Source organism: Thalassophryne amazonica, chromosome 10 (assembly GCF_902500255.1).
Source record: "Thalassophryne amazonica chromosome 10, fThaAma1.1, whole genome shotgun sequence".
Taxonomy (NCBI): domain Eukaryota; kingdom Metazoa; phylum Chordata; class Actinopteri; order Batrachoidiformes; family Batrachoididae; genus Thalassophryne; species Thalassophryne amazonica.
The window spans coordinates 18777256-18802325 of record NC_047112.1 but is presented as its reverse complement, the minus strand read 5'-3'; the positions used below and the strand labels follow the sequence as shown (position 1 = coordinate 18802325).

The 25070-nt window shown below is 40.7% G+C and overlaps 1 protein-coding gene across 3 annotated transcripts in view; it reads left to right on the top strand.

Moving 5' to 3' along the window:
• Nucleotides 1-25070, top strand: part of LOC117518396 (glypican-5-like) — a 126992-nt gene that overhangs the window by 54071 nt on the left and 47851 nt on the right. For 2 of the 3 annotated variants that reach the window (XM_034179504.1, XM_034179505.1), the window contains 2 exons: nucleotides 169-291; nucleotides 19262-19382. In XM_034179504.1, coding sequence (XP_034035395.1) covers nucleotides 169-291; nucleotides 19262-19382 — 244 coding nt within the window. Of the gene's footprint in view, nucleotides 1-168; nucleotides 292-19261; nucleotides 19396-25070 lie in introns of all 3 variants that reach the window. The other variant, XR_004562974.1, reaches the window with a different exon arrangement.

Sequence of the window (25070 nt, the reverse complement as noted above, 5' to 3'; positions counted from 1 at the left end):
TTGTTTACTGCCCCATTAAAGAATAATATTAAAACCCCTGACTGAGGAAATAAAACCTGAGATTATGTACACTAACTTATCAAGTAACAAATAAGATTCACAGTATAATTAAATTCAGATGATAAGAAATAAACACTTTCTTAGAACTTTTTTCCTCATTTCTCTCAGGGAGTTTCAGGGCTCCATTCAGCGGTACCAGTGGTTCTTCTCGGAGCTGCCAGAGATGTTATGTGAAAGTGAGATGGAGGTTGAGCAGCACACATGCTGGAGTGGCCAAGATGTCATCGAAAGGTCTGTGTGCAAAATCCCATTATTTCACTTCGAAGAACTGCTTTGAATAAATGATCAGGGAAAAAAAATCCACACATCACAGCACACCAACATTTGTCTGTCTGAGGTTCAAACACGTTTGGTGATCATACACTAACATGTGTGGAGTGAACATAGGCATAAAGAATGACAGCATTTCTTAAAAGCATATATTTGAAATAAATGGATGGATAGCAGGACAGCTCAAACAGAATCAGAACTAAAAAAGAGATTATTCACTTCAGTGTGACTATAAATGCAAGAAAGGAAACAAAGAAAAAAGGGGAGTGACGGGTGGTGAAGGTTACAGAGTTCATTTCCAGGCTTTTCATGGTGATTACATTGGCAGCTTAAACTGGTAACAAGACAAATTGGCACACAGACACACATGCACACACGAACTTTCAGAGCCTGTCCTCATCTGACATCTTAACACGTCCATGCCAACAAAACAGAGATGTTAAAATTCACCAAAGTGTGCAGACAAAGTCCTTGCTCAACAAGGTTTTCAAATAATAGAATGACAAACTTATAAAATGTAGTTTTGCAGCCGTCTGTGTATAAGTGGTCATCCGTAGGGATCCTCTTCATGCTACCAGACACTTGGAATGGAGTTTTCTCTGATTTGGTGGTGAGAAAAAGTAGTTTATTTTGTGGGTTGCAGCTTTCTCCTCAGCGTGACATTGTATGGCGGCTCAGCTCAGCCTGTGATTAGCATTCAAACTCAGTACTGGACCAGTGATAATTCGTTTTGTCTCAAGTGAAAAGTTGAACCCAGAAACATTTAAAACAAGAGCAATCTTAGATTTTGCCAAGGGTTGATGAGGACTCAAAATAAAAGACGTGATTCACATCATGACCCGGACTTCAACTGGATCCGGATTTCACAAAACAATGCAATAATTGGATACTGATCCAGAATGGTCTGACTGATCAAGATGTTGCAATGTGATATTTAATTCACCAAATGGGTCTTCCATGGTCTAATATCTATCTGTGGTGCAAATTTGGTGAGAATCCGTGAAGTAGTTTTGACGTGATCCTTAAAAGCCTATAAAGTGAAATCCTAAGCCAGAATCGGGATCCAGATCCAGATCACCTCCAAAATTTGGTGGAGTCTTATATGCCCCAACATCTATCTGTGGTGCAAATTTGGTGAGAATCTGTGAAGTAGTCTTTTTTGTTTTTTACACAATCCTTCAAAGCCTATATAAAGTGAAATCTTGATCCAGAATCTGGATCCGGATCACCTCGAAAATTTAATGGCGTCTTCCATGGCATTAATGGCAATGATTTTATTATATCCTTGGCAAATGTAAAAATAAGACCCAGATTGAAAAATTTGGGATTTCCCCTTGAGGTCTTGAGAAAGTCCTGAGTCAAGACTGACATTTTTTTTTTTTTCTTTTCTCTCTGTTTGAGGTGCAGCTCCATCCACAGATGGGTGTGGTGTCTGTTCCAGAAACTGTACTGTGCACCGGCAACATTTCCTGTATATTCCTTTTGTGAATTGTTTTGTAATTTGTGTCTGTAACATGGTCCAAGCAGAGGGTCACCGCTTTGAGTCTGGTCTGCTTGAGGTTTATCCTCAGAGGGAGTTTTTCCTTACCACTGTTGCTCTGTGGGTTGGTAAGGTTAGACCTTGCTTGTGTGACGCGCCTTGAGGGAACCTTGTTGTGATTTGGCGCTATATAAATGAAGGAAAATGAAATAAATGAAAATGGCACATGATTAACCACTCCATGATTAGCAGTCATTACTGCAGTTGGCACAGTCTGATATTGTGAGGTGAAAAAAAAAATCTTTGAGGGTATTGTACAAACCTAGTACTCACTTAACATTCAACACTACTGCAGGAAAATCACACAAACATGGTTGAAGGTGGTGCTAGTATAGATGTGACACCGATTCACACCAGTGTGACTTAAGCACTCACATCATGTCACATCTCAGAGTATGCAGTCATGTCATACATTGCCGGCAAAGACCCAGGCACACAACCGGTCCAGCTCCAGCTCTTGAAAGTAGCCATCAGGTGTCCCCTTGCTCTTCACAGGCCACTGGGGTCTTCCACACCGAGGATCAACAATCCAGCTTAAATCCGAATTGTGCTATGCAACTTCAGAAAAAAATGGATATGGCTCAACTGCCAACCCCAGTCTCGTTTTTGCATTGTGTGTTGTGATTAACTCCTCCCACTTGCTCCACTCAGGGCGCAAACTCGCAATCTCTGGTGTGGGAGGTGGATGCTCTGACCATTCGGCTAAAACCCAGGGTGTGGCCATTCAGGCCAGAGTATCCTTTTTGGCTGTCAGGGGAGTGAAGCCTATTGAAGACGACATGCACAGCGACTCCTGCTGGCCTCTGTCACACAAGCAGAAGTTCAATACACAGAGATCTGCCATACCAGGTGACCAAATCCAGAAATGGCAGGCAAGGCTCAGGAAGCCCACAGTAGCACCAATGCAAGCACAGAGAAATAACGTGAAAGAGCAAGCATGAAACGAGACAATCTGGCAAGGTAGGAACACATTATGAGTGATGATAAAAGCTGACAAACACGGAGGTGGACAGACAAGTGCGCTCGGGGAAAAAAACTGGACAGGAACTAAACGTAGACAAAGAAAATACAGAGGAGATGTCAGAGTAAAAGCACAAGAAAAAATAATCAGAGGAGAATCACTAGAGAGCAGTGAAACAACATATAATAAGTTGACGCTAACACGAGAATGATTCATTTTGATTCTTGTGGTGAGACAGTGTCCCCAAATCAGGTCCGTGACACACTAATGAGTGCTTCCAGAAGATGAAGCTCCTCAGGCATCTTCAGACTATCATCACCTGCAAAGAGAGTCAATTAAAAGGCTACAAGATCCGTTTTTCTCAGCCCGTGTTGGAGAGCAGCCAGTCTGCGCTTCCCTGACCTCTTTACATCTTCTTCTCTCCTCCATTGAGCCATTCACTCACTTCACTACATCCACTCCTCTCTCCATCCTTTTATTCAGGCTTTTATTCATCTCTTCCACACTCTGACCTACTTCACTGACAAGTAACTGTGTTAGTGGATGTGGGTGTGAAACCTAGAGATTAGAGGATGAGAAAGTCTGAGTGAGACAAGAGATTACTGGTAGCTGTTCATTCTCCTGCAACTAAAGACACAAATTACTTCACTCCCCCCTGCATACACATACTTATTTAGGTGGTATTTAGGAATCTGTGCAAGTCTTCCAAAACAGTTTGGTCAGTTTCAATGAAGCTTCACACAATGGAAACAACACATCATGTGCAGATATTCATGAAGGGAATAATTCTGGTCCAAACATCTTCAGTGGAAGATAATTTGACTTTGGTCACTTTTTAAACACATCATATTTGTCACATAGATATACGGAGTCTGACTGGTTTGTTAATTTCAGTGTTTCATCACAAAAGACTGAGTACTAGACCAGGGGGTTTCATTCACAAATCTTTAGTTATTTTCTATCTGCTCTTGTGAGGGCACACAGATGCATCTTCAAAAACTGAAATATTGTGAAAAAGTTCAATATTTTTGTCAGTTATTTTATAAGGTGAAAAAAAAGTATTCCAGAGTCATTGCACATAAACAAATGTTTCAAGCATTTTTTTATTCTTTTTTAAAATTTTTATCATTATGGTCGACAGCTCCAAAAAAAGAGGGGTTTTGTGTGTGTGTGTGTGTGCGTGCGTGCGTGCGTGCATGTGGGTTAACTCAAAATATTAGATATTTCATTTAAACTTTGCATAACTTACTATTTATGCAGTATAAATACCATGAATCTGGTGTATATTTCTGGTGTCAGTCTGGTTCAGTACACAACTGTAATCATGTAAAAGATTACTGAATTGACATTTGTCCAGAAGATGAGTTATTTTGAGATACTTTTTTGTCCTTTTTTTTTGGAGCTGTATTTTGTATATTTTCAAAATTTATTTATTTGTTCATTCATTCATTCATTTTCTGTACCTGCTTACTCCACTTAAGGGTCACAGGGGCCTGAGCCTATCCCAGCAGTTATAGAGTGTGAGGTGGGGTTCACCCTGGACAGGACGCCAGTCTGTTGCAGGGCCACCTATAGACAAAGAAAAACATTCACACCCACACGCACACCTATGGACAATTTAAAGTTTTCCAGTCCACCTAACCTGGGTGTCTTTGGATGTGGGAGGAAGCTGGAGCACCCGGAGGGAACCCACACAAACATGGGGAGAACATGCAAACTGCACACAGAAAGGTATAGGGCTATTATCCAAAATAAAAATACTTGAGACATTTTAGCTTATATATATTGAGTTTAGAATATATTAAAATTCACTTTCTGAATTTACTAACATTAAAAAGCCTTTTTTATGGTATTCTGATTATTTATTTTTTAAATGCACCTATAATGAACTAATTACATTTAAATTTGGTTTTAAATTTGGTGAAAATACCAGTTGAATTATTGTAGTTAAATTTTGTAACAATAGTTAAGTATTTGCATGAGCAGTGTGATGGCCAAGCATTTAGTGGTGCTTGCTTCTAGATCAAAAAACCTTCTGTCAGCTTACTCTCCATGCAACGTGGAGTTGAGCATCCAGTGTAAAATCTGCCAGTCTTGGATCTGCTGTGGTGACCCCCAGTGGGAGAAGCTGAAGGAATTTAACTTTAGTTCAGTATTTGCACCTCTGTCATTGTTCTGTTTCCATTTATATAAACCTATTAACAGGCTTGGAGAGTAACGGAATACATGTAATGGCGTTATGTAATTAGAATACAAAAAAAAGGTAACTGTATTCCGCTATTCAGATTACAAGTATATTTAGTAAAAATGGGGATTACCTCGCAGGATTACAATTTTAATGCATTTTATGATATTATCTGTATATAATTTTTTTTCTCCCTTCATGGACATCAACATGACGTCTCCTAACCAGGCAAAATATTGATGAAGTTCCCGGATGTTAATGCATTTTCAGTGGAGATCCGCGGCTGAACACACTCAGAAAAATGCTCGCAAAATACGTGTTAAAATGCCATTTTGACCTGGATATTGAGCCAGTAAAATTAAATTACATTAAATTACGTCACAAAAGTATTAAACTTACTCGGACACACACACACATTCGCAAATATTAGTGTTGAAAGTGACACGGATCTGCGCTGTTCCAGCTGCTGAGCTGAGGCGTCCTGCTGCAGCTGTTCAACACAGCTCCTAAAACCGTTACAATACATTTATATACATATTATATTTTTACACAATTATCCTTTATTGACTGAGTTTCATTCATGAAGTCAGTGGTGTGTGTACACATGTCTATGTGTGGGTGTGACTGTGAGCGGCACAGCGCGGGTCATTATAATCTCATTATTTTAAGGTGCAAATTAAAAAAAAATCTCCAGTCTTGTCGAACAATTTTAATCACTAATGACAAGTATTTAACTAGACATCGGTCTAGCAGTGGAAAATATCAACTAGACATAAGTGAAGAGTTAATGGTCCGTGTCATCGGGCGACACGGCGGGAGACATACAGCTGTTTATCATCCAAATATCACAGACAAAGTGACAAGAAGAACCAAAACCACTTACTTATGGAAGGAAATATTGTCTCCCTTGTTCCTCCATTTGTGGCTTTGCCAACATGCGCAGCTTTCCGGCATATTCCACCTGTTTCTTGAACTTCTAGGCACGCAAATCACTAATTTCCCCGGAATTAAAATGTCGATCACGCCTCCTTACTGACAGGATTTACTTAATGGTTTTCATTATGCTGTTGTTCTTATTTTGAAAGTTCAGTAAGTGGACTGAAATGTTAAACATGGTGCGAATTTACTGAACAAGTAGTAGACTTTTTTTTGTTTTGTATATTGTTCTGCCATTTTTAATTACAAATTCATCCGCACACACCTGAGTTTTCATTATCCTTCATTTGTTTGGCATTTTTTGTTGAAAATTTAGCAGGTGAACACTGGGTGTGTTTAAAACAATATTGTGGCGCTCTTAATTCATAATGTGAAGTAAAACAGAGCGTGCCATGTAAAAGAAACAGTTTTATTTTTGCTTAATAAACTGTACTATGTGGTCAAGACTATTTATATTTAGTTTCTTTTGTCTGTATTAGCATATTTGATATTGGAGTAATCCAGAAGTAATTGAAAGTAATCAAATTACATTACTTTAATATTATGGTACTTGGATTACATTACTGATTACATTTTTCAACAGGTAACTAGTAACTGTATCAGAATACATTTTTAAAGTAACCCTCCAAACCCTGCCTATTAAGTTATGTCAGAGCATCATCCTTTACGTGGAAAATGAAGCTCATCATTGTTTAAAGGGGAGCTGATACCAGCTGTCGCAGTATATCATCACATGAGCATAGTCACTGGCCACTAAGTGACAGGAAATAAATACGGAATTAGAAATGTGGTGCTACAGCGTATTGAAGTATTTCTTATGATTGTGCTGTTTTCTTTGAATGAATGTGTGATAACTGAGAGTTTCCAGAAGAGGGAAGCATCATATAATGTTTACACACTCGCTCTGGCTTCCAGCACTGAAGGCATGACACACCCAATGCGGTGAAGTCCTGGAACCAGCTGGGAGTGCTTCCCAGGGTCGCCCAATAAAGTATTCCTGGAACGATAAAGTATTATTCATCGAATCCATGTAAACCACATTTATACAGGTGCGACATGTGTGCATGCGCCTCAGGCGCCGGAACACTTACCTGAAAGACTCCACTAAGCTTTAATGACACACCTCCTGTCAGATTACTACGTCAGATTATTTGGTGTCTTTGTGTGGCAGTCGTGCACGTGCTGGTGTGCAAACTGCGGCTCGTCTTCATGTTTGCTGCAGGGTGCAACTGAAGAATAGCTCTCTGTGTGTGTTTCAGTTAGCAACCCCGCAGTAACCGCGGGCAACCACAGAGCAGCACTGCCATTTTGGCACTTGTGACTCATGTTTGGTGTTCGCTGGATCTCATTAAGTGTCACTCAGACTCATCTCTGTGTGTCGTCTGTGTCACGCTCTCACCAGCGTTGTGATGTGGTGTCAGACGGCACCACAGCAGGCGCTGAATGTGAGAAAATACCAGACACGACAGGGTCAGTCGTTTATTGTAGATATGTTGGAGTCGCAACAAGTAACTTTTCATGGAGTGCGAGCAGAATAACTGAGTTGTGTTTGAAGAAAACACAGCAAATTCAGAGAAGGACAAGAAGAGCAGAGATTTTTTCCACCCCCATCCTTCACAGTTGGGATGGTTTTCTTGGGGTTGTTCTTATCCTCTAAACATGGTAAGTGGAGTTGATTCCAAAAAGCTCTATTGTGGTCTCATATGACTACATGACCTTCTCCCATGCCTCCTCTGGATCATCCAGATGGAGGCATGGGAGGTGAACTTCAAACGGGCCTGGACATGTGCTGGCTTGAGCAGGGGGACCTTGCTGCCCTGCAGGATTTTAAACCATGACAGCATCATGTGTTACTAATGTAATCTTTGTGACTGTTGTCCCAGCTGTCTTCAGGTCATTGACCAGGTCCTCCTGTGTAGTTCTGAGCTTTCTCAGGATCATCCTTACCCCACAAAGTGAGATCTTGCATGGAATCCCAGACCGAGTTTAAACCTAACCAGACCCCTCCTTCTGAGAGGCAGACTGCTATAGGTTAGTGACTAAACAATAGGGGGTCTGGTTAGGTTTAAAACTCCAGCTTTTGTGACTTCTGTTTATTCTTCTCTACAAGAGTCAAGACAGAAGTCAGACTACCAGAGCAAGAATTTTAGCTGAGGAAGCTTCTGCGATTTGAAGCAAAACGTCCTCTTGTCAAGCAACCCAGCACAGTCGAACATTCAAGCTTCTCTACTATGGAAACCACCTGGACAACTGAGAGCCTTCACAGAAACTTCCCAAACACTTCTTGAGTGTTGTTAGAAGAAAAGATGATGTAACACAGTGGTAAACATACCACTGTCCCAGCTTTTTTGAACCGTGTTGCAGGCATCCATTTCAAAATGAGCAGATTTTTTCACAAAAACAATAAAGTTTATCAGTTGGAACATTAAATATCTTGTCTTTGTGGTGTATTCAATTGAATATAGGTTGAAGAGGATTTGTAAATAATTGTATTCTGTTTTTAATTACATTTTACCCAACGTCCCAACTTCATTGTGTGTGTGTGTGTGTGTGTGTGTGTGTGTGTGTGTGTGTGTGTGTGTGTGTGTGTGTGTGTGTGTGTGTGTGTGTGTGTGTGTGTGTGTGTGTGTGTTTCCTTGAAACAGGACTGATATATTTACATCGTTTGCACATGTTCAGATCAGAGCTTATGTTATATGGACACATTCTGACCATGTGCAACCAGTGTACATATTTAAACCATATAAACCCAACAGACTTTTCTGAGTGTATGTTGTGAACATTAAAGAGAGTACTTAAACACTGCTTGCATATAAACGTGGAATCACTTATAGAAATATGACATAAAGGCTTCTGTTGCATTCACATTCTGAAGGAGAGTGAAAATGCGATTAATGTTGACAGGCGCCAAGGTCCGCCAGACTCCGGAGGAGCTAATTCAGTCGATGTCAGTAGTGCAATGCTGATGTTCATTGTGGTCTTGCATAAATTTTCAACAGGATTAAAACCTCTGACACTTGTGCTGAAATGCTAGCAAGAATTGAGCTCTGCTACCACTATGTCACCTCTAACAGCCAGCGTCTGAGGTTTGACTGGATGCACCACCTCCTCTGGATCCCTTGGGTATGACAAAATGTGTACAGAAGACATATGAATAAATGTAATGGAATATGTAGAACCTGTCTCGACGACAGTCCAGTAGCAAATGATAAAATTGCAGACGTCCAGTTTACAGTGAGGAAAATAAGTCTTTGAACACGCTGCGATTTTGCAAGTTCTCCCACTTAGAAATCATGGAGGGGTCTGAAATTTTCATCTTAGGTGCATGTCCACTGTGAGAGACATAATCTAAAAAAAAAAAAAAAAATCCAGAAATCATCCATCCATCCTTATTTGCAGTGCCCCCCTAGGAGGAGCACTGCAAATAAGTATTTGAACACCTGTGAAAATCAATGTTAATATTTGGTACAGTAGCCTTTGTTTGCCAGGTGTGTGCCAGGTTTGCACACACTGCAGCAGGGATTTTGGTCCACTCCTCCATACAGATCTTCTCCAAATTTTTCAGGTTTGGAGTTTCAGCTCCCTCCAAAGATGTTCTATTGAGTTCAGGTCTGGAGACTGGCCAGGTCACTCCAGGACCTTGAAATGCTTCTTACGGAGCCCCTCCTTAGTTGTCCTGGCTGTGTGTCTGGGGTCATTGTCATGCTGGAAGACCCAGCCATGACCCATCTTCAATGCTCTTACTGAGGGAAGGAGGTTGTTTGCCAAAATCTCGCAATACATGACCCCATCCATCCTCCCTTCAATACAGTGCAGTCATCCTGTCCCCTTTGCAGAAGAGCACCCCCACAGTATGATGTTTCCACCCCCATCCTTCACAGTTGCGATGGTTTTCTTGGGGTTGTTCTCATCCATCTCTTGCTTACCTCTACTGGTGGTTGGCTCTCACTGCGGTATTGTATCACTTCCTGTTCCGGAGCGCAGCGGTGTTTTGCTGTATCTGTTAGCTGTTTAATCTGCGCAGTTAGATTGATCTAGTTACCTAGATAACGATTTGTTTCACAGTGTAATCTTCACGTGCCTTAACTAAAGCACTCCCTCTGCTGAATGACCTCTAAATTATTTACACATTATTCACTTTGTGTGTTTTTAGGAATCCGCTAGCTTAGCGCAGCTACTAGCTCTTAGCCGGTTTAGCATGGCGGCTTCAACTGTCTCTCCTGCACTTTTCTGCTCTGGGTGTGAAATGTTTAGTTATTCCTCGGCCTCCTTTAGCAGTAATGGTACTTGTAATATGTGTAGCTTATTCGTAGCTTTGGAGGCCAGGCTGGGCGAATTGGAGACTCGGCTCCGCACCTTGGAAAATTCTACAGCTAGCCAGACCCCTGTAGTCGGTGCGGACCAAGGTAGCTTAGCCGCTGTTAGTTTCCCTCTGGCAGATCCCGAGCAGCCGGGAAAGCAGGCCGACTGGGTGACTGTGAGGAGGAAGTGTAGTTCTAAACAGAAGCCCCGTGTACACCGCCAACCCGTTCACATTTCTAACCGTTTTTCCCCACTCGACGACACACCCGCCAAGGATCAAACTCTGGTTATTGGCGACTCTGTTTTGAGAAATGTGAAGTTAGCGACACCATCAACCATAGTCAATTGTCTTCCGGGGGCCAGAGCAGGCGACATTGAAGGAAATTTGAAACTGCTGGCTAAGGCTAAGCGTAAATTTGGTAAGATTGTAATTCACGTCGGCAGTAATGACACCTGGTTACGCCAATCGGAGGTCACTAAAATTAACATTGAATCGGTGTGTAACTTTGCAAAAACAATGTCGGACTCTGTAGTTTTCTCTGGGCCCCTCCCCAATCGGACCGGGAGTGACATGTTTAGCCGCATGTTCTCCTTGAATTGCTGGCTGTCTGAGTGGTGTCCAAAAAATGTGGTGGGCTTCATAGATAATTGGCAAAGCTTCTGGGGAAAACCTGGTCTTGTTAGGAGAGACAGCATCCATCCCACTTTGGATGGAGCAGCTCTCATTTCTAGAAATCTGGCCAATTTTCTTAAATCCTCCAAACCGTGACTATCCAGGGTTGGGACCAGGAAGCAGAGTTGTAGTCTTACACACCTCTCTGCAGCTTCTCTCCCCCTGCCATCCCCTCATTACCCCATCCCCGTAGAGACGGTGCCTGCTCCCAGACCACCAATAACCAGCAAAAATCTATTTAAGCATAAAAATTCAAAAAGAAAAAATAATATAGCACCTTCAACTGCACCACAGACTAAAACAGTTAAATGTGGTCTATTAAACATTAGGTCTCTCTCTTCTAAGTCCCTGTTAGTAAATGATATAATAATTGATCAACATATTGATTTATTCTGCCTTACAGAAACCTGGTTACAGCAGGATGAATATGTTAGTTTAAATGAGTCAACACCCCCGAGTCACACCAGCTGCCAGAACGCTCGTAGCACGGGCCGGGGCGGAGGATTAGCAGCAATCTTCCATTCCAGGTTATTAATTAATCAAAAACCCAGACAGAGCTTTAATTCATTTGAAAGCTTGACTCTTAGTCTTGTCCATCCAAATTGGAAGTCCCAAAAACCAGTTTTATTTGTTATTATCTATCGTCCACCTGGTCGTTACTGTGAGTTTCTCTGTGAATTTTCAGACCTTTTGTCTGACTTGGTGCTTAGCTTAGATAAGATCATTATAGTGGGCGATTTTAACATCCACACAGATGCTGAGAATGACAGCCTCAACACTGCATTTAATCTATTATTAGACTCAATTGGCTTTGCTCAAAATGTAAATGAGTCCACCCACCACTTTAATCATATCTTAGATCTTGTTCTGACTTATGGTATGGAAATTGAAGACTTAACAGTATTCCCTGAAAACTCCCTTCTGTCTGATCATTTCTTAATAACATTTACATTTACTCTGATGGACTACCCAGCAGTGGGGAATAAGTTTCATTACACTAGAAGTCTTTCAGAAAGCGCTGTAACTAGGTTTAAGGATATGATTCCTTCTTTATGTTCTCTAATGCCATATACCAACACAGTGCAGAGTAGCTACCTAAACTCTGTAAGTGAGATAGAGTATCTCGTCAATAGTTTTACATCCTCATTGAAGACAACTTTGGATGCTGTAGCTCCTCTGAAAAAGAGAGCTTCAAATCAGAAGTGCCTGACTCCGTGGTATAACTCACAAACTCGCAGCTTAAAGCAGATAACCCGTAAGTTGGAGAGGAAATGGCGTCTCACTAATTTAGAAGATCTTCACTTAGCCTGGAAAAAGAGTCTGTTGCTCTATTAAAAAAAAGCCCTCCGTAAAGCTAGGACATCTTACTACTCATCACTAATTGAAGAAAATAAGAACAACCCCAGGTTTCTTTTCAGCACTGTAGCCAGGCTGACAAAGAGTCAGAGCTCTATTGAGCCGAGTATTCCTTTAACTTTAACTAGTAATGACTTCATGACTTTCTTTGCTAATAAAATTTTAACTATTAGAGAAAAAATTACTCATAACCATCCCAAAGACATATCGTTATCTTTGGCTGCTTTCAGTGATGCCGGTATTTGGTTAGACTCTTTCTCTCAGATTGTTCTGTCTGAGTTATTTTCATTAGTTACTTCATCCAAACCATCAACATGTCTATTAGACCCCATTCCTACCAGGCTGCTCAAGGAAGCCCTACCATTATTTAATGCTTCGATCTTAAATATGATCAATCTATCTTTATTAGTTGGTTATGTACCACAGGCTTTTAAGGTGGCAGTAATTAAACCATTACTTAAAAAGCCATCACTTGACCCAGCTATCTTAGCTAATTATAGGCCAATCTCCAACCTTCCTTTTCTCTCAAAAATTCTTGAAAGGGTAGTTGTAAAACAGCTAACTGATCATCTGCAGAGGAATGGTCTATTTGAAGAGTTTCAGTCAGGTTGTAGAATTCATCATAGTACAGAAACAGCATTAGTGAAGGTTACAAATGATCTTCTTATGGCCTCAGACAGTGGACTCATCTCTGTGCTTGTTCTGTTAGACCTCAGTGCTGCTTTTGATACTGTTGACCATAAAATTTTATTACAGAGATTAGAGCATGCCATAGGTATTAAAGGCACTGCGCTGCGGTGGTTTGAATCATATTTGTCTAATAGATTACAATTTGTTGATGTAAATGGGGAATCTTCTTCACAGACTAAAGTTAATTATGGAGTTCCACAAGGTTCTGTGCTAGGACCAATTTTATTCACTTTATACATGCTTCCCTTAGGCAGTATTATTAGACGGTATTGCTTAAATTTTCATTGTTACGCAGATGATACCCAGCTTTATCTATCCATGAAGCCAGAGGACACACACCAATTAGCTAAACTGCAGGATTGTCTTACAGACATAAAGACATGGATGACCTCTAATTTCCTGCTTTTAAACTCAGATAAAACTGAAGTTATTGTACTTGGCCCCACAAATCTTAGAAACATGGTGTCTAACCAGATCCTTACTCTGGATGGCATTACCCTGACCTCTAGTAATACTGTGAGAAATCTTGGAGTCATTTTTGATCAGGATATGTCATTCAAAGTGCATATTAAACAAATATGTAGGACTGCTTTTTTGCATTTACGCAATATCTCTAAAATTAGAAAGGTCTTGTCTCAGAGTGATGCTGAAAAACGAATTCATGCATTTATTTCCTCTAGGCTGGACTATTGTAATTCATTATTATCAGGTTGTCCTAAAAGTTCCCTGAAAAGCCTTCAGTTAATTCAAAATGCGGCAGCTAGAGTACTAAGGGGGACTAGAAGGAGAGATCATATCTCACCCATATTGGCCTCTCTTCATTGGCTTCCTGTTAATTCTAGAATAGAATTTAAAATTCTTCTTCTTACTTATAAGGTTTTGAATAATCAGGTCCCATCTTATCTTAGGGACCTCATAGTACCATATCACCCCAATGGAGCGCTTCGCTCTCAGACTGCAGGCTTACTTGTAGTTCCTAGGGTTTGTAAGAGTAGAATGGGAGGCAGAGCCTTCAGCTTTCAGGCTCCTCTCCTGTGGAACCAGCTCCCAATTCAGATCAGGGAGACAGACACCTTCTCTACTTTTAAGATTAGGCTTAAAACTTTCCTTTTTGCTAAAGCTTATACTTAGGACTGGATCAGGTGACCCTGAACCATCCCTTAGTTATGCTGCTATAGACTTAGACTGCTGGGGGGTTCCCATGATGCACTGAGTGTTTCTTTCTCTTTTTGCTCTGTGTGCACCACTCTGCATTTAATCATTAGTGATTGATCTCTGCTCCCCTCCACAGCATGTCTTTTTCCTGGTTCTCTCCCTCAGCCCCAACCAGTCCCAGCAGAAGACTGCCCCTCCCTGAGCCTGGTTCTGCTGGAGGTTTCTTCCTGTTAAAAGGGAGTTTTTCCTTCCCACTGTCACCAAGTGCTTGCTCACAGGGGGTCGTTTTGACCGTTGGGGTTTTTACGTAATTATTGTATGGCCATGCCTTACAATATAAAGCACCTTGGGGCAACTGTTTGTTGTGATTTGGCGCTATATAAATAAAATTGATTGAATTGATTGATTGATCCTCTAAACATGGTAAGTGGAGTTGATTCCAAAAAGCTCTATTCTGGTCTCATCTGACCACATGACCTTCTTCCAGGCCTCCTCTGGATCATCCAGATGGTCACTGGTGAACTTCAAACGGGTCTGGACATGTGCTGGCTTGAGCAGGGGGACCTTGCTGCCCTGCAGGATTTTAAACCATGACAGCATCATGTGTTACTAATGTAATCTTTGTGACTGTTGTCCCAGCTGTCTTCAGGTCATTGACCAGGTCCTCCTGTGTAGTTCTGAGCTTTCTCAGAATCATCCTTACCCCACAAAGTGAGATCTTGCATGGAATCCCAGACCGAGGGAGATTGACTGTCATCTTGTGTTTCTTCCACTTTCTAATAAATAATCATAACAGTTGTTGTCTTCTACCAAGCTGCTTCCCTGTTGTCCTGTAGTCCATCCCAGCCACCCTACTTATTTTCCTCACTGTATATAGGCTACATCACATAATGTCTCAAACATTGAGTCAGTGATCAGCTCTGTCAAGCTATGTTACCGCTTCATAGACTGAGTTACCAGTGTGCCCACCCTCTGACTGCAAAAGGTGAACTATGTCTGATAGTAAGTGAGGGGACTGTCATCAAACATCTGGCTCCACCAATATGATGTCACCCTCCTCTGATGTCAACCTGCCCTGAAGTCAATAATTTGGGACCCCTGGGGCAAGCTTTCTCCAGCATTTCAGAGAGATTTTTGAGAATCTGCCAAATCCGCCAATGTCAGGCGCTTAAGGTGCCCTTCACGTTGTGCCCTTGATGTGCCCTGTGAATGAGCCCGTCACGTTGTGTTGTACACTACAGTCGTCTCATTTCTCACTCAGCTCATGGATAGTTAAAATTTCACTTTCAGAGAGTTAAATCATACTTGTAAAGAGCTGAATCACCACTATTATCATCAACTCAGAAAATTTGAGAATAACACTTTAAGAGCTAAAATCAGTGCTGGAATATTTACTCTGAGATTGTAACATCATCAGTATAGCATTTGTTTTTGCTGCACTTAAAATACAAAGGAAATGACAATAGACAAACAAAAAGCATGACAATGAGTTTTGTGGACTTCTGTTGACAGATTTGTAGGATTTCTTTATAATAGTTTATCTTCAGAGTATTTTCTTCTGTGGCTGTTTCCAGGATAAAAATAACTCGGCCTGAATCTCTGCTGGTTACCCATTTTCTTTTAAATATTTACATAAACTATACATTATACATGATACAACTTTATGCAGATGATGTGTCATTATATTCTTCAGTGTTCTTCTCCATTCGACACTGAGAAATTGCTGGAAGTCTTGAATTCCCTGCAACGTTGATCATAACTGAATTTACATGACACTCAATAGAAATATAACAAAATTCATATCCTCAATAACCAGAGACACAGTATATGATTAGCCTTTCCATATCTGATTTATGTCCAGTTTTATTATTGTAAAGGCCATCTAATCTAAAATCATTTGCAACTCGCTCAATGGAAATTTTAATGTCATAGAAAAGCTTATGAGTATGAAGAAAATCAAGCTTCCATCTGAGCATAACGGCAGTTTTCCTCACTGTTGTAGCTTATTGTGAAGTACTGTAAGATGATTTTTATCCATTTATGTTTTCAGGGTGATAACTGCAGATAATTACATGACACGCCAGTGATTTTTATGTGACATGGTGTGTTGATCCTCACTTAATGAGAGATGCAGTAAGCGTAGGTATTTATTTTCATGACGCCCTTGTGAAATTGGCACCTTGCTCTGTAACATCTGTGGACAGGCTGGTTTAGTGTTCGCACAGTCATCTCATGATAGACGGTAAAGTAAACCTTGTTGTTTGTGCAGCGTGGAAAAATTACATTTGACGTACCGGATATGATGTTAATCCCTAAAACCTTTTCTGGAATTTGGGTAATCTTTGGATTTCCCCCTGGAGCAGACTGTGGTTTATAATTGAGCTTTTTTTTTAATCCTCCCACATGCATATGATATGCACAAACAGAGGAGCAGATGGCTGGTTTGATCAACTTCTTGGCTTTATCGCTTCAATTTCTCTCTTGTCTTGAATTTCTTTTTGCTGAAATTACTGTATAACTACTTAGCCTGAAACATTAATTTGTTTTCTATACTCATTTATTCCCATTATGGAGGGGCTGGAGCTTATCCTAGTGGTCACTGGGTGAGAGGTGGACAGGCTGCCAGCCTATAGCAGGGCCCCATTTAGACAGGCAAATGGATTCACACCTACGGTCAAGTTAGAGTCTCCAGTTCACCGAACCTTCATGTCTTGGGAAGTAGGTGGAAGCTGGAGAACCTACAGAGATAACGTGCAAACTCCACATGGAAAGAAAATGGTCGGAAGCGAACCCAGGTTAAGTTAACAGTGCAAACCAGTTGGTGCACAGCCATTCAGATCTCTCCAGAGTTGCTCAATCAGATTCAGGTCTGGGCTCTGGCTGAGCCACTCAAGAACATTCACAGAGTTGTCCTGAAGACACTACTTTGATATCTTGGCTGTGTGCTTAGGGTCATTGTCCTGCCGAAAGATGAACCGTTGCCCCAGTCTGAGGTCAAGAGCGCTCTGGAGCAGGTTTTCATCCAGGATGTCTCTGTACATTGCTGCATTCATCTTTCCCTCAATCCTGACTAGTCTCCCAGTTCCTGCCACTGAAAAACGTCCCCACAGCATGATGCTGTCACCACCATGCTTCACTGTAGAGATGGTGCCTGGTTTCCTCCAAATATGACATCTGGCATTCACGCCAAACAGTTCAGTCTTTGTCTCATCAGACTAAAGAATTTTGTTTCTCATAGTCTGAGAGTCCTTCAGGTATCTTTTGGCAAACTCCAGGTGGGCTGCCATGTGCCTTTTACTAAGGAGTGGCTTCTGTCTGGCCACTCTACCATACAGGCTTGATTGGTGGATTGCTACAGAGATGGTTGTCCTTCTGGAAGGTTCTCTTCTCTCCACAGAAGAATGCTTGAGCTCTGATAGAGTGGCCATCGGGTTCTTGGTCACCTCCCTGACTAAGGACCTTCTCCCCTGATCGCTCAGTTTAGACAGGTGACCAGCTCTAGGAAGAGTTTTGGTGGATTTGAATTTCTTACATTTATGGAGGATGGAGGCCACTGTGCTTATTAGGACAATCAAATCAGCTGAAATGTTTCTGTACCCTTCCCCAGATTTGTGTCTCAAGACAATGTCTTGGAGGTCTACAGACAATTCCTTTGACTTCATGCTTGGTTTGTGCTCTGACATGCACTGTCAGCAGTGGAACCTTCTATGCAGACGTTGGACCTTCAGTCCAACTGACTTTACCACAGGTGGACTCCAATTAAGCTGTAGAAACATCTCAAGAATGATCAGTGGAAACAGGATGCACCTGCACAATTTTGAGTGTCATGGCTAAGGCTGTGAATACTTATGTACATGTGTGTACTTATTTTTATTTGTGGGGAGGTGATGGTCTCGTGGTTAAGCATTGGACTTGAACCCAGAGGATCCTCGGTTCAAATCCCAGCCTGACGGTAAAATCACTATGGGTGGGCCCTTGGGCAAGGTCGTTAATCCCCTAGTTGCTCCTGGTGTGTTGTGAGCGCCTTGTTTGGCAACACCCTGACATCGGAATGAATGTGAGGCATTATTGTAAAGCACGTTGAGCGTCTGATGCAGATGAAAAGCACTATATAGATGCAGTCCATTTAGTTTTTTATTTTGTAATAAATCTTCAAAAATCTCAAAAAAATTCATTGTCATTATGGGGTATTGTGTGTTGAATTTTGCAGAAAAAATTAATTTCATCGATTTTGGAATAAGGCTGTGAAAACAACAAAAAAAGAAAAAAATGTGGAAAAAGTGAAACGCTGCGAATAACTATTCAGCTCAGTTACTGTCAGTAAAATGCAGACAGTTCAGTTTGTTGTACGAGAAATTTCGTATTTGCAACTGAAGTATCAGACATTGCAAAGTAATTACTGAAACATTTTTATTTGTAGAAATTTGTTTTTTAGTTGAAATATTAAATGTAGAAGCAGTAACTTCCTGTAAATACCCAGAGTGTTCTCAGGTGATTAGATTTTGAGGTACACAGTAAAATCACCAGTGTAAAACAAACACTGACAGTGTTAAATTAACACTGACAGTCAACAGATGGTGTGTAGTTTGGTCAAAAGCCAATGTCAAGGAAAACACGGTCTGAAAACACTTTTTGTATATCACAAGAAGCAAGGAGCCGAGACAGATGAGCAAAAGCACATATTGATGAGCAAAACTTTTGTGAGTTATTGGTATGAATGACTTCATAATGAAGTCACCCCGACATTACATGATGAAGTCATGTGTTGTCAAAACCACCATTACAGACAGATGGATGTTGCCTTGTGTTGTGTGGAGTGCACAGGATGTTCCTCAGCCCTGTGATGCCTTTCATGTTGGTTCGCAGTCTTATTGAAAACCATGAATAGTCAGTCTGAGTTTATCAGTAATTAAAATTCCCTCTGGCGAAACATGTTACACGATATCGACAAAACGTCTCAGATGACACTTTAGCTTGGATAAAATAAGTGCTCCTTTGTGTTTCAGGCACTCACGGTGTCTGAACATGTGTGAATCTGACACTGCGTCAACAATTCCAGTGTCTCTGAGAAAACTGAAAACTGTGCAACAAAGACGACACTAAGACTCACTATTGTTCTTTCTTTCTTTGCAGTTATGCAGGTCATGTGGTTGGCAGCAGTTTGAAAACCCAGAGAGAGAATCCAGAGATGACTGTCCGTAATACAGATCCTGTCCTGAAGGGGGCCAAACTGAGGCTGGAGCAGCTTACGCAGGTGCTCATCTCAAGTGAGATATCTTTGGAAATAGTGTCAAGATTGTTATGAAAATCAACACGTATGGTCCTCAAACGACTCTTTCATCACACACACACGCACACACAAAAGCCCATACCTTTTTGAATTTTGCTTTGATTTTGAAACGGCATTGCCTTTAGTGCTTGTGTTAAACATACATAAAAAAATAACATCCTTGGATAAATGAAGTGCTGCTTAAACCGATAACTGTGTAATGTACAGCAGATAAAATGTGCAGTCACATTAATTCAGCAATGATACTGGATGTCCCTTCCAAAGCTACAGACAACATGCTGATATGTTGTTTTTTTTTTGTTTTGTTTTGTTTTTTTGGATGATTTATGGAACAGTTGACATGAAGATCCATAATATTATACATCTGCATTATTGGTAATGATTTATTATTTGTGCTAAACACTGTGTTGTTGATTGAACCACTTATTACAAAGCATGGAAGGCACTTGATACTTACTTCACAGATACCACCTGGGGAGAAGATGAGCTGATGAGATTTTAGCATTGCATGGGTCATTTATTTACATATTCATGCTGATTACCTATTTCTTTTCGTATTTTCTGGCATATAAGTTGATGTTTTTTTTTTGGGGGGGGGGGGTGTTTTACTAGTATGGGAGGTCCTGTGAGCTACACTTCAGTGCAACTTGTATAGATCACACATTTGTTAATAATAATAATAATAATAATAATAATTTATATAGGATTTTCCCAGGAATCAAAGCACCAAACAAAATAAACTCTTAATAATACAAGAATAAATGTCAATAATAAAACACACAGAACAACAATACACAAAAATCCCAAATTAAAGATCTGATAATACAGAGAAAAGGCACGATTTATCCTCCGGTGTGACTTGGGTTTTCCTCCTCAAGAGGCATTTTTAAACAGGTAGAATCTGTACTGTGGAGAATATGGTATATTGTAGAAATATGACACTTACACCATAGGTAACTCTGCACAGAGTAGATGAGCTGATGATATTTTAGCACTGCTTGGTGCATATACAGTGAGGAAAATAAGTATTTGAACACCCTGCGATTTTGCAAGTTCTCCTACTTAGAAATCATGGAAATCTGAAATTTTCATCTTAGGTGCATGTGTACTGTGAGAGACATAATCCAAAAAAAAAAAAACATTCCGGAATCACAATGTATGATTTTTTTTTAATAATTTATTTGTATGTTACTGCTGCAAATAAGTATTTGAACACCTGTGAAAATCAGTGTTAACGTTTGGTACAGTAGCCTTTGTTTGCAATTACAGAGGTCAAATATTTCCTGTAGTTTTTCACCAGGTTTACACACACTGCAGCAGGGATTTTGCTCCACTCCTCCAAACAGATCTTCTCCAAATCTTTCAGGTTTGGAGTTTCAGCTCCCTCCAAAGATTTTCTATTGAGGTCAGGTCTGAAGACTGGCCAGGCCACTCCAGGACCTTGAAATGCTTCTTGCGGAGCCCCTCCTTAGTTGCCCTGGCTGTGCGTTTGGGGTCATTGTCATGCTGGAAGACCCAGCCATGACCTATCTTCAATGCTCTTATTGAGGGAAGGAGGTTGTTTGCCAAAATCTCGCAATACATGGCCCCATCCATCCTCCCTTCAATACAGTGCAGTCATCCTGTCCCCTTTGCAGAAGAGCACCCCCAGAGTATGATGTTTCCACCCCCATGCTTCACAGTTGGGATGGTTTTCTTGGGGTTGTTTTCATCCTCTAAACATGGTAAGTGGAGTTGATTCCAAAAAGCTCTGTTCTGGTCTCATCTGACCGCATGACCTTCTCCCATGCCTCCTCTGGATCATCCAGATGGTCACTGGTGAACTTCAAACGGGCCTGGACATGTGCTGGCGTGAGCAGGGGGACCTTGCTGCCCTGCAGGATTTTAAACCATGACAGCATCATGTGTTACTAATGTAATCTTTGTGACTGTGGTCCCAGCTGTCTTCAGGTCATTGACCAGGTCCTCCTGTGTGGTTCTGAGCTTTCTCAGGATCATCCTTACCCCACAAAGTGAGATCTTGCATGGAATCCCAGACTGAGGGAGATTGACAGTCATCTTGTGTTTTTAACAATTTCTAATAAATAATCATAACAGTTGTTGTCTTCTACCAAGCTGCTTGCCTGTTGTCCTGTAGTCCATCCCAGCCTTGTGCAGGTCTACAGATTTGTCCCTGGTGTCCTTAGACAGCTCTTTGGTCTTGGCTATGGTGGACAGGTTGGAGTGTGACTGATTGGGTGTGTGAACAGGTGTCTTTTATACAGGTAACAAGTTCAAACAGGTGCAATTAATACAGGTAAAGAGTGCAGAATAAGAGGGCTTCTTAAAGAAAAATTAACAGGTCTGTGTGAGCCAGAATTCTTGCTGGTTGGTAGGGGTTCAAATACTTATTTGCAGCAGTAACATACAAATAAATTATTAAAAAAGCATACATTATGATTTCCAGATTTGTTTTTTTTTTAGATTATGTCTCTCACAGTGGACATGCACCTAAGATGAAAATTTCAGACCCCTCCATGATTTCTAAGTGGGAGAACTTGCAAAATTGCAGGGCGTTCAAATACTTATTTTCCTCACTGTATTTGCCTATTAATGAGGAATATAGGATTTTTGGGGGGGATGAAAATGACATTTAAACAGTATGTTGTGGAAACATGATACTTACACACAAAGTAACTTCCTTGGGGCAGTGTTTCTCAAATTTTTTAGACCAAGGACCATTAACCAATAAATATCTTACAATACTAACTCCCCAAATATCCAAAAACAACAGGTCTGCCTTCCACTAAAACAGAATATTATTGGCTTCACCAAACAGGCAAGTCAAAGTCAAATTTTTGGATTTATATCCAAGTTTATTATGAAAATAATATATATCAATATATCTCCTCTTTTAAATTACTTTGGAGTCATTTTAAACCATTTGACAAACACTTTTAAATTAGAATATAATATTAATTTCAAATATGATATTTTACCAAAATACTCACAGACCACTAGAGGTCACTCATGGACCACCAGTGGTCTGCAGACCACTGCTGAGCTGTTGTAATTTTTGAGTTGTGCAGTACAGGTATTTTATATGAATGAAGATGTCATTTTCTTGCATATTTGTGAGGATAACTTTGTGAGAGCAACAATGCATTCACAATGTGTGTATATTATGGCGACACAATTAAAATGACGTATATAACTGTTTTATGTATCATTATGCAAAATGTTTTTGTTTTTTAGCTGTTGAACACTTTCTGTGTTCTGTCTAATTTTGATATATTGTAGAGAAACACAGAGAAAACGCCAAGCCAGCATCCGCCACAGACACAAAATTCACAAAGCATGCGGCGCTCCACATAAACATTTCTGCGTGAGGTTTGTTTTGTCACGCATTAATTTTCTCAATTGTCCTGTTCGTCTCGTAAGTAATTGCAATAAATTTCCTGTTGGGGACGGACTAATACACTGAGGGAATACGAGACGTTACATCAGGACCTTTTGACCGGATAGATGATGGCAAATGCTAATATAAAAGTGTGAATGAATGAGCACGTGTGTCTTTTAATCTTTTTTCATGCTAGTATCTCTAGCGTTCTCTCTGCCGTGGAACCTATTCCTCTGATGCACACGCAGTAATGAACACCGTTTATTAATTATCATCCATGCCTGTCACATGGGCCACTCACACACCCTCACTGCAAGGATGAGAGGAGGAATGCAATGTGAACAGGACACAGAAGCATCTTTGGAATTTTAATTATTTCATGAGCCGCATTTTGGATTCCTTGTTCTCATTCTTCCTTCGTGTTCAGTTTAGTGTTTCGTTAATTAGGCTTTAGCTGCAATTGGTTCTGTTTCATGCAGGGTTTGCCCACTAATAGGATTCTATCAGTGTAGGCACTCACTCATACTTGCAATTAAAATTTGTATGTCTGTGTTCTGGTAGTCAGAATGAGCCGAGTCGATCTTCTGAGACCCGACCCCTCTGCAGAAAAGGCCAGTGTGCATCCAGCACCTTATTTGCTTTTTCCGTCGGTGACAGTGCAGTGAAGCTCAGTGGTCATCTTTACAGAGAACAATTTCAGCCCTGCACCACACAAAACAGGTTGCAATGATCTTGAACATCTTGGGATGTGTCTGCATGTGCAGATTAGTAATTAGGATGGGGCAATCTGGAGAATTTTGGAAATGCATGGTACTGTGTGCATGAACACAGTAAGGGAGACAGAAATCTGACATTTGACCCTGATGATCTTGACCTTCAGTCACTTCATTGACCTCTGGCTGACCTTGGCAGGGCAATTCTGGAATCCACCTTTGAGTGTGCCACAAGTGGTCCAGGGTGGGTTGAAAATAAAATTCCCCTTGACCTTTGCCTAAATTAATTATTTAAGCCCAGTTTCAGGGTCATTCTTCATTAACATACCAAGTTTCTGAGACGTCAGCAAAAGGACCTGGGAGGAGTCCAACAAACAGACAGGCAGACATGACCTTGGTCCCAATGATAACTTCATTTTACCTTGTCTGCATAGTTAAAGAACCAGATTTGGTGAAAATTAGAATAAAAATCTAAATTGTGAACTTTAACCGCAATGATCGTGAGCCCATTAATTGACCTTCCGTAAATCTGACCTCACCTGGGTAGTTCCAGAACTCACCTCCATATATGTGCCCAGTTTGGAGGACATTGGAGTAAAAAAAATAAATAAAATGAAAAATATAAATGTTGATCTTCTACCTCCGTTTGGTGGAAATCAGTCATTGGACCTGGGAGGAGCAAAGGAACAAACAGAACAACATTTGTCAAATTATACTGTGATTCTCTGCTTCATCCCCCAAACCAAACAAATAGAGTGCTGATGGAAACATTGTTGTCACGCACTGTATTTTTGTCCTCCCTCAGCTCTCATTTTGTTTTGGTGTGTGGTGACATGATGGTGAATCACCACACGCAGTCTGTTTGGATCCCCTTGTTGCCCCCCCACACCCACACCCACAGCTGTGGCCAGATGTTCCCCTTATCTATCCACTTGCAGCTATCCAACAAACCATGGGTCACCAGTTGGTATTTAGGCACAGTTAAAAATAGCGTTTGGTGATTGACGTTGCAGCTGTCGTCAGTCTGTGTTGTTGTTGTTGTTGTTGTTGTTGTCCATGTCCCCGTTCCCTGTCTGTGCATCTAAGTGTCTGTCACAAATAGTATTGATTCTGCCATCAAGAAAGCACAAGATGCCTCACATCCTCTGCATTCACAATTCCAAAATCAACCTTCAGATGACCTTTTCAGACATCTGTTAGCCAAAAGCAAGCTTAGGTAGAATCAAGAAGCTGTAAATAAGGATATTTTTTACCCAGTTTTGCAAAAAAAAAGTCCAAAGTAGTGTCCAAACATATCCTGACAGAGTCCAGAGGTGGGGGATTCCACAAAGTAGGTTTACTCGCTTATCTGGATATGGTAACTAAGAGTAAGGTGATAACTCAGATTTTTGAGTTCCAAAAAGCCCAGGCCAGTTTAGTAACCATAAAAACATATCCTGTAATAGTTCAGGTTATTTTCATTTTAGGCGATATCACATAACAGGTTCATGTGCACAATTGAATTAATATTTTGTGCAAAACTCATCTTTTCATGTGGAGGCAGAGGATGTCTGCTTCTAC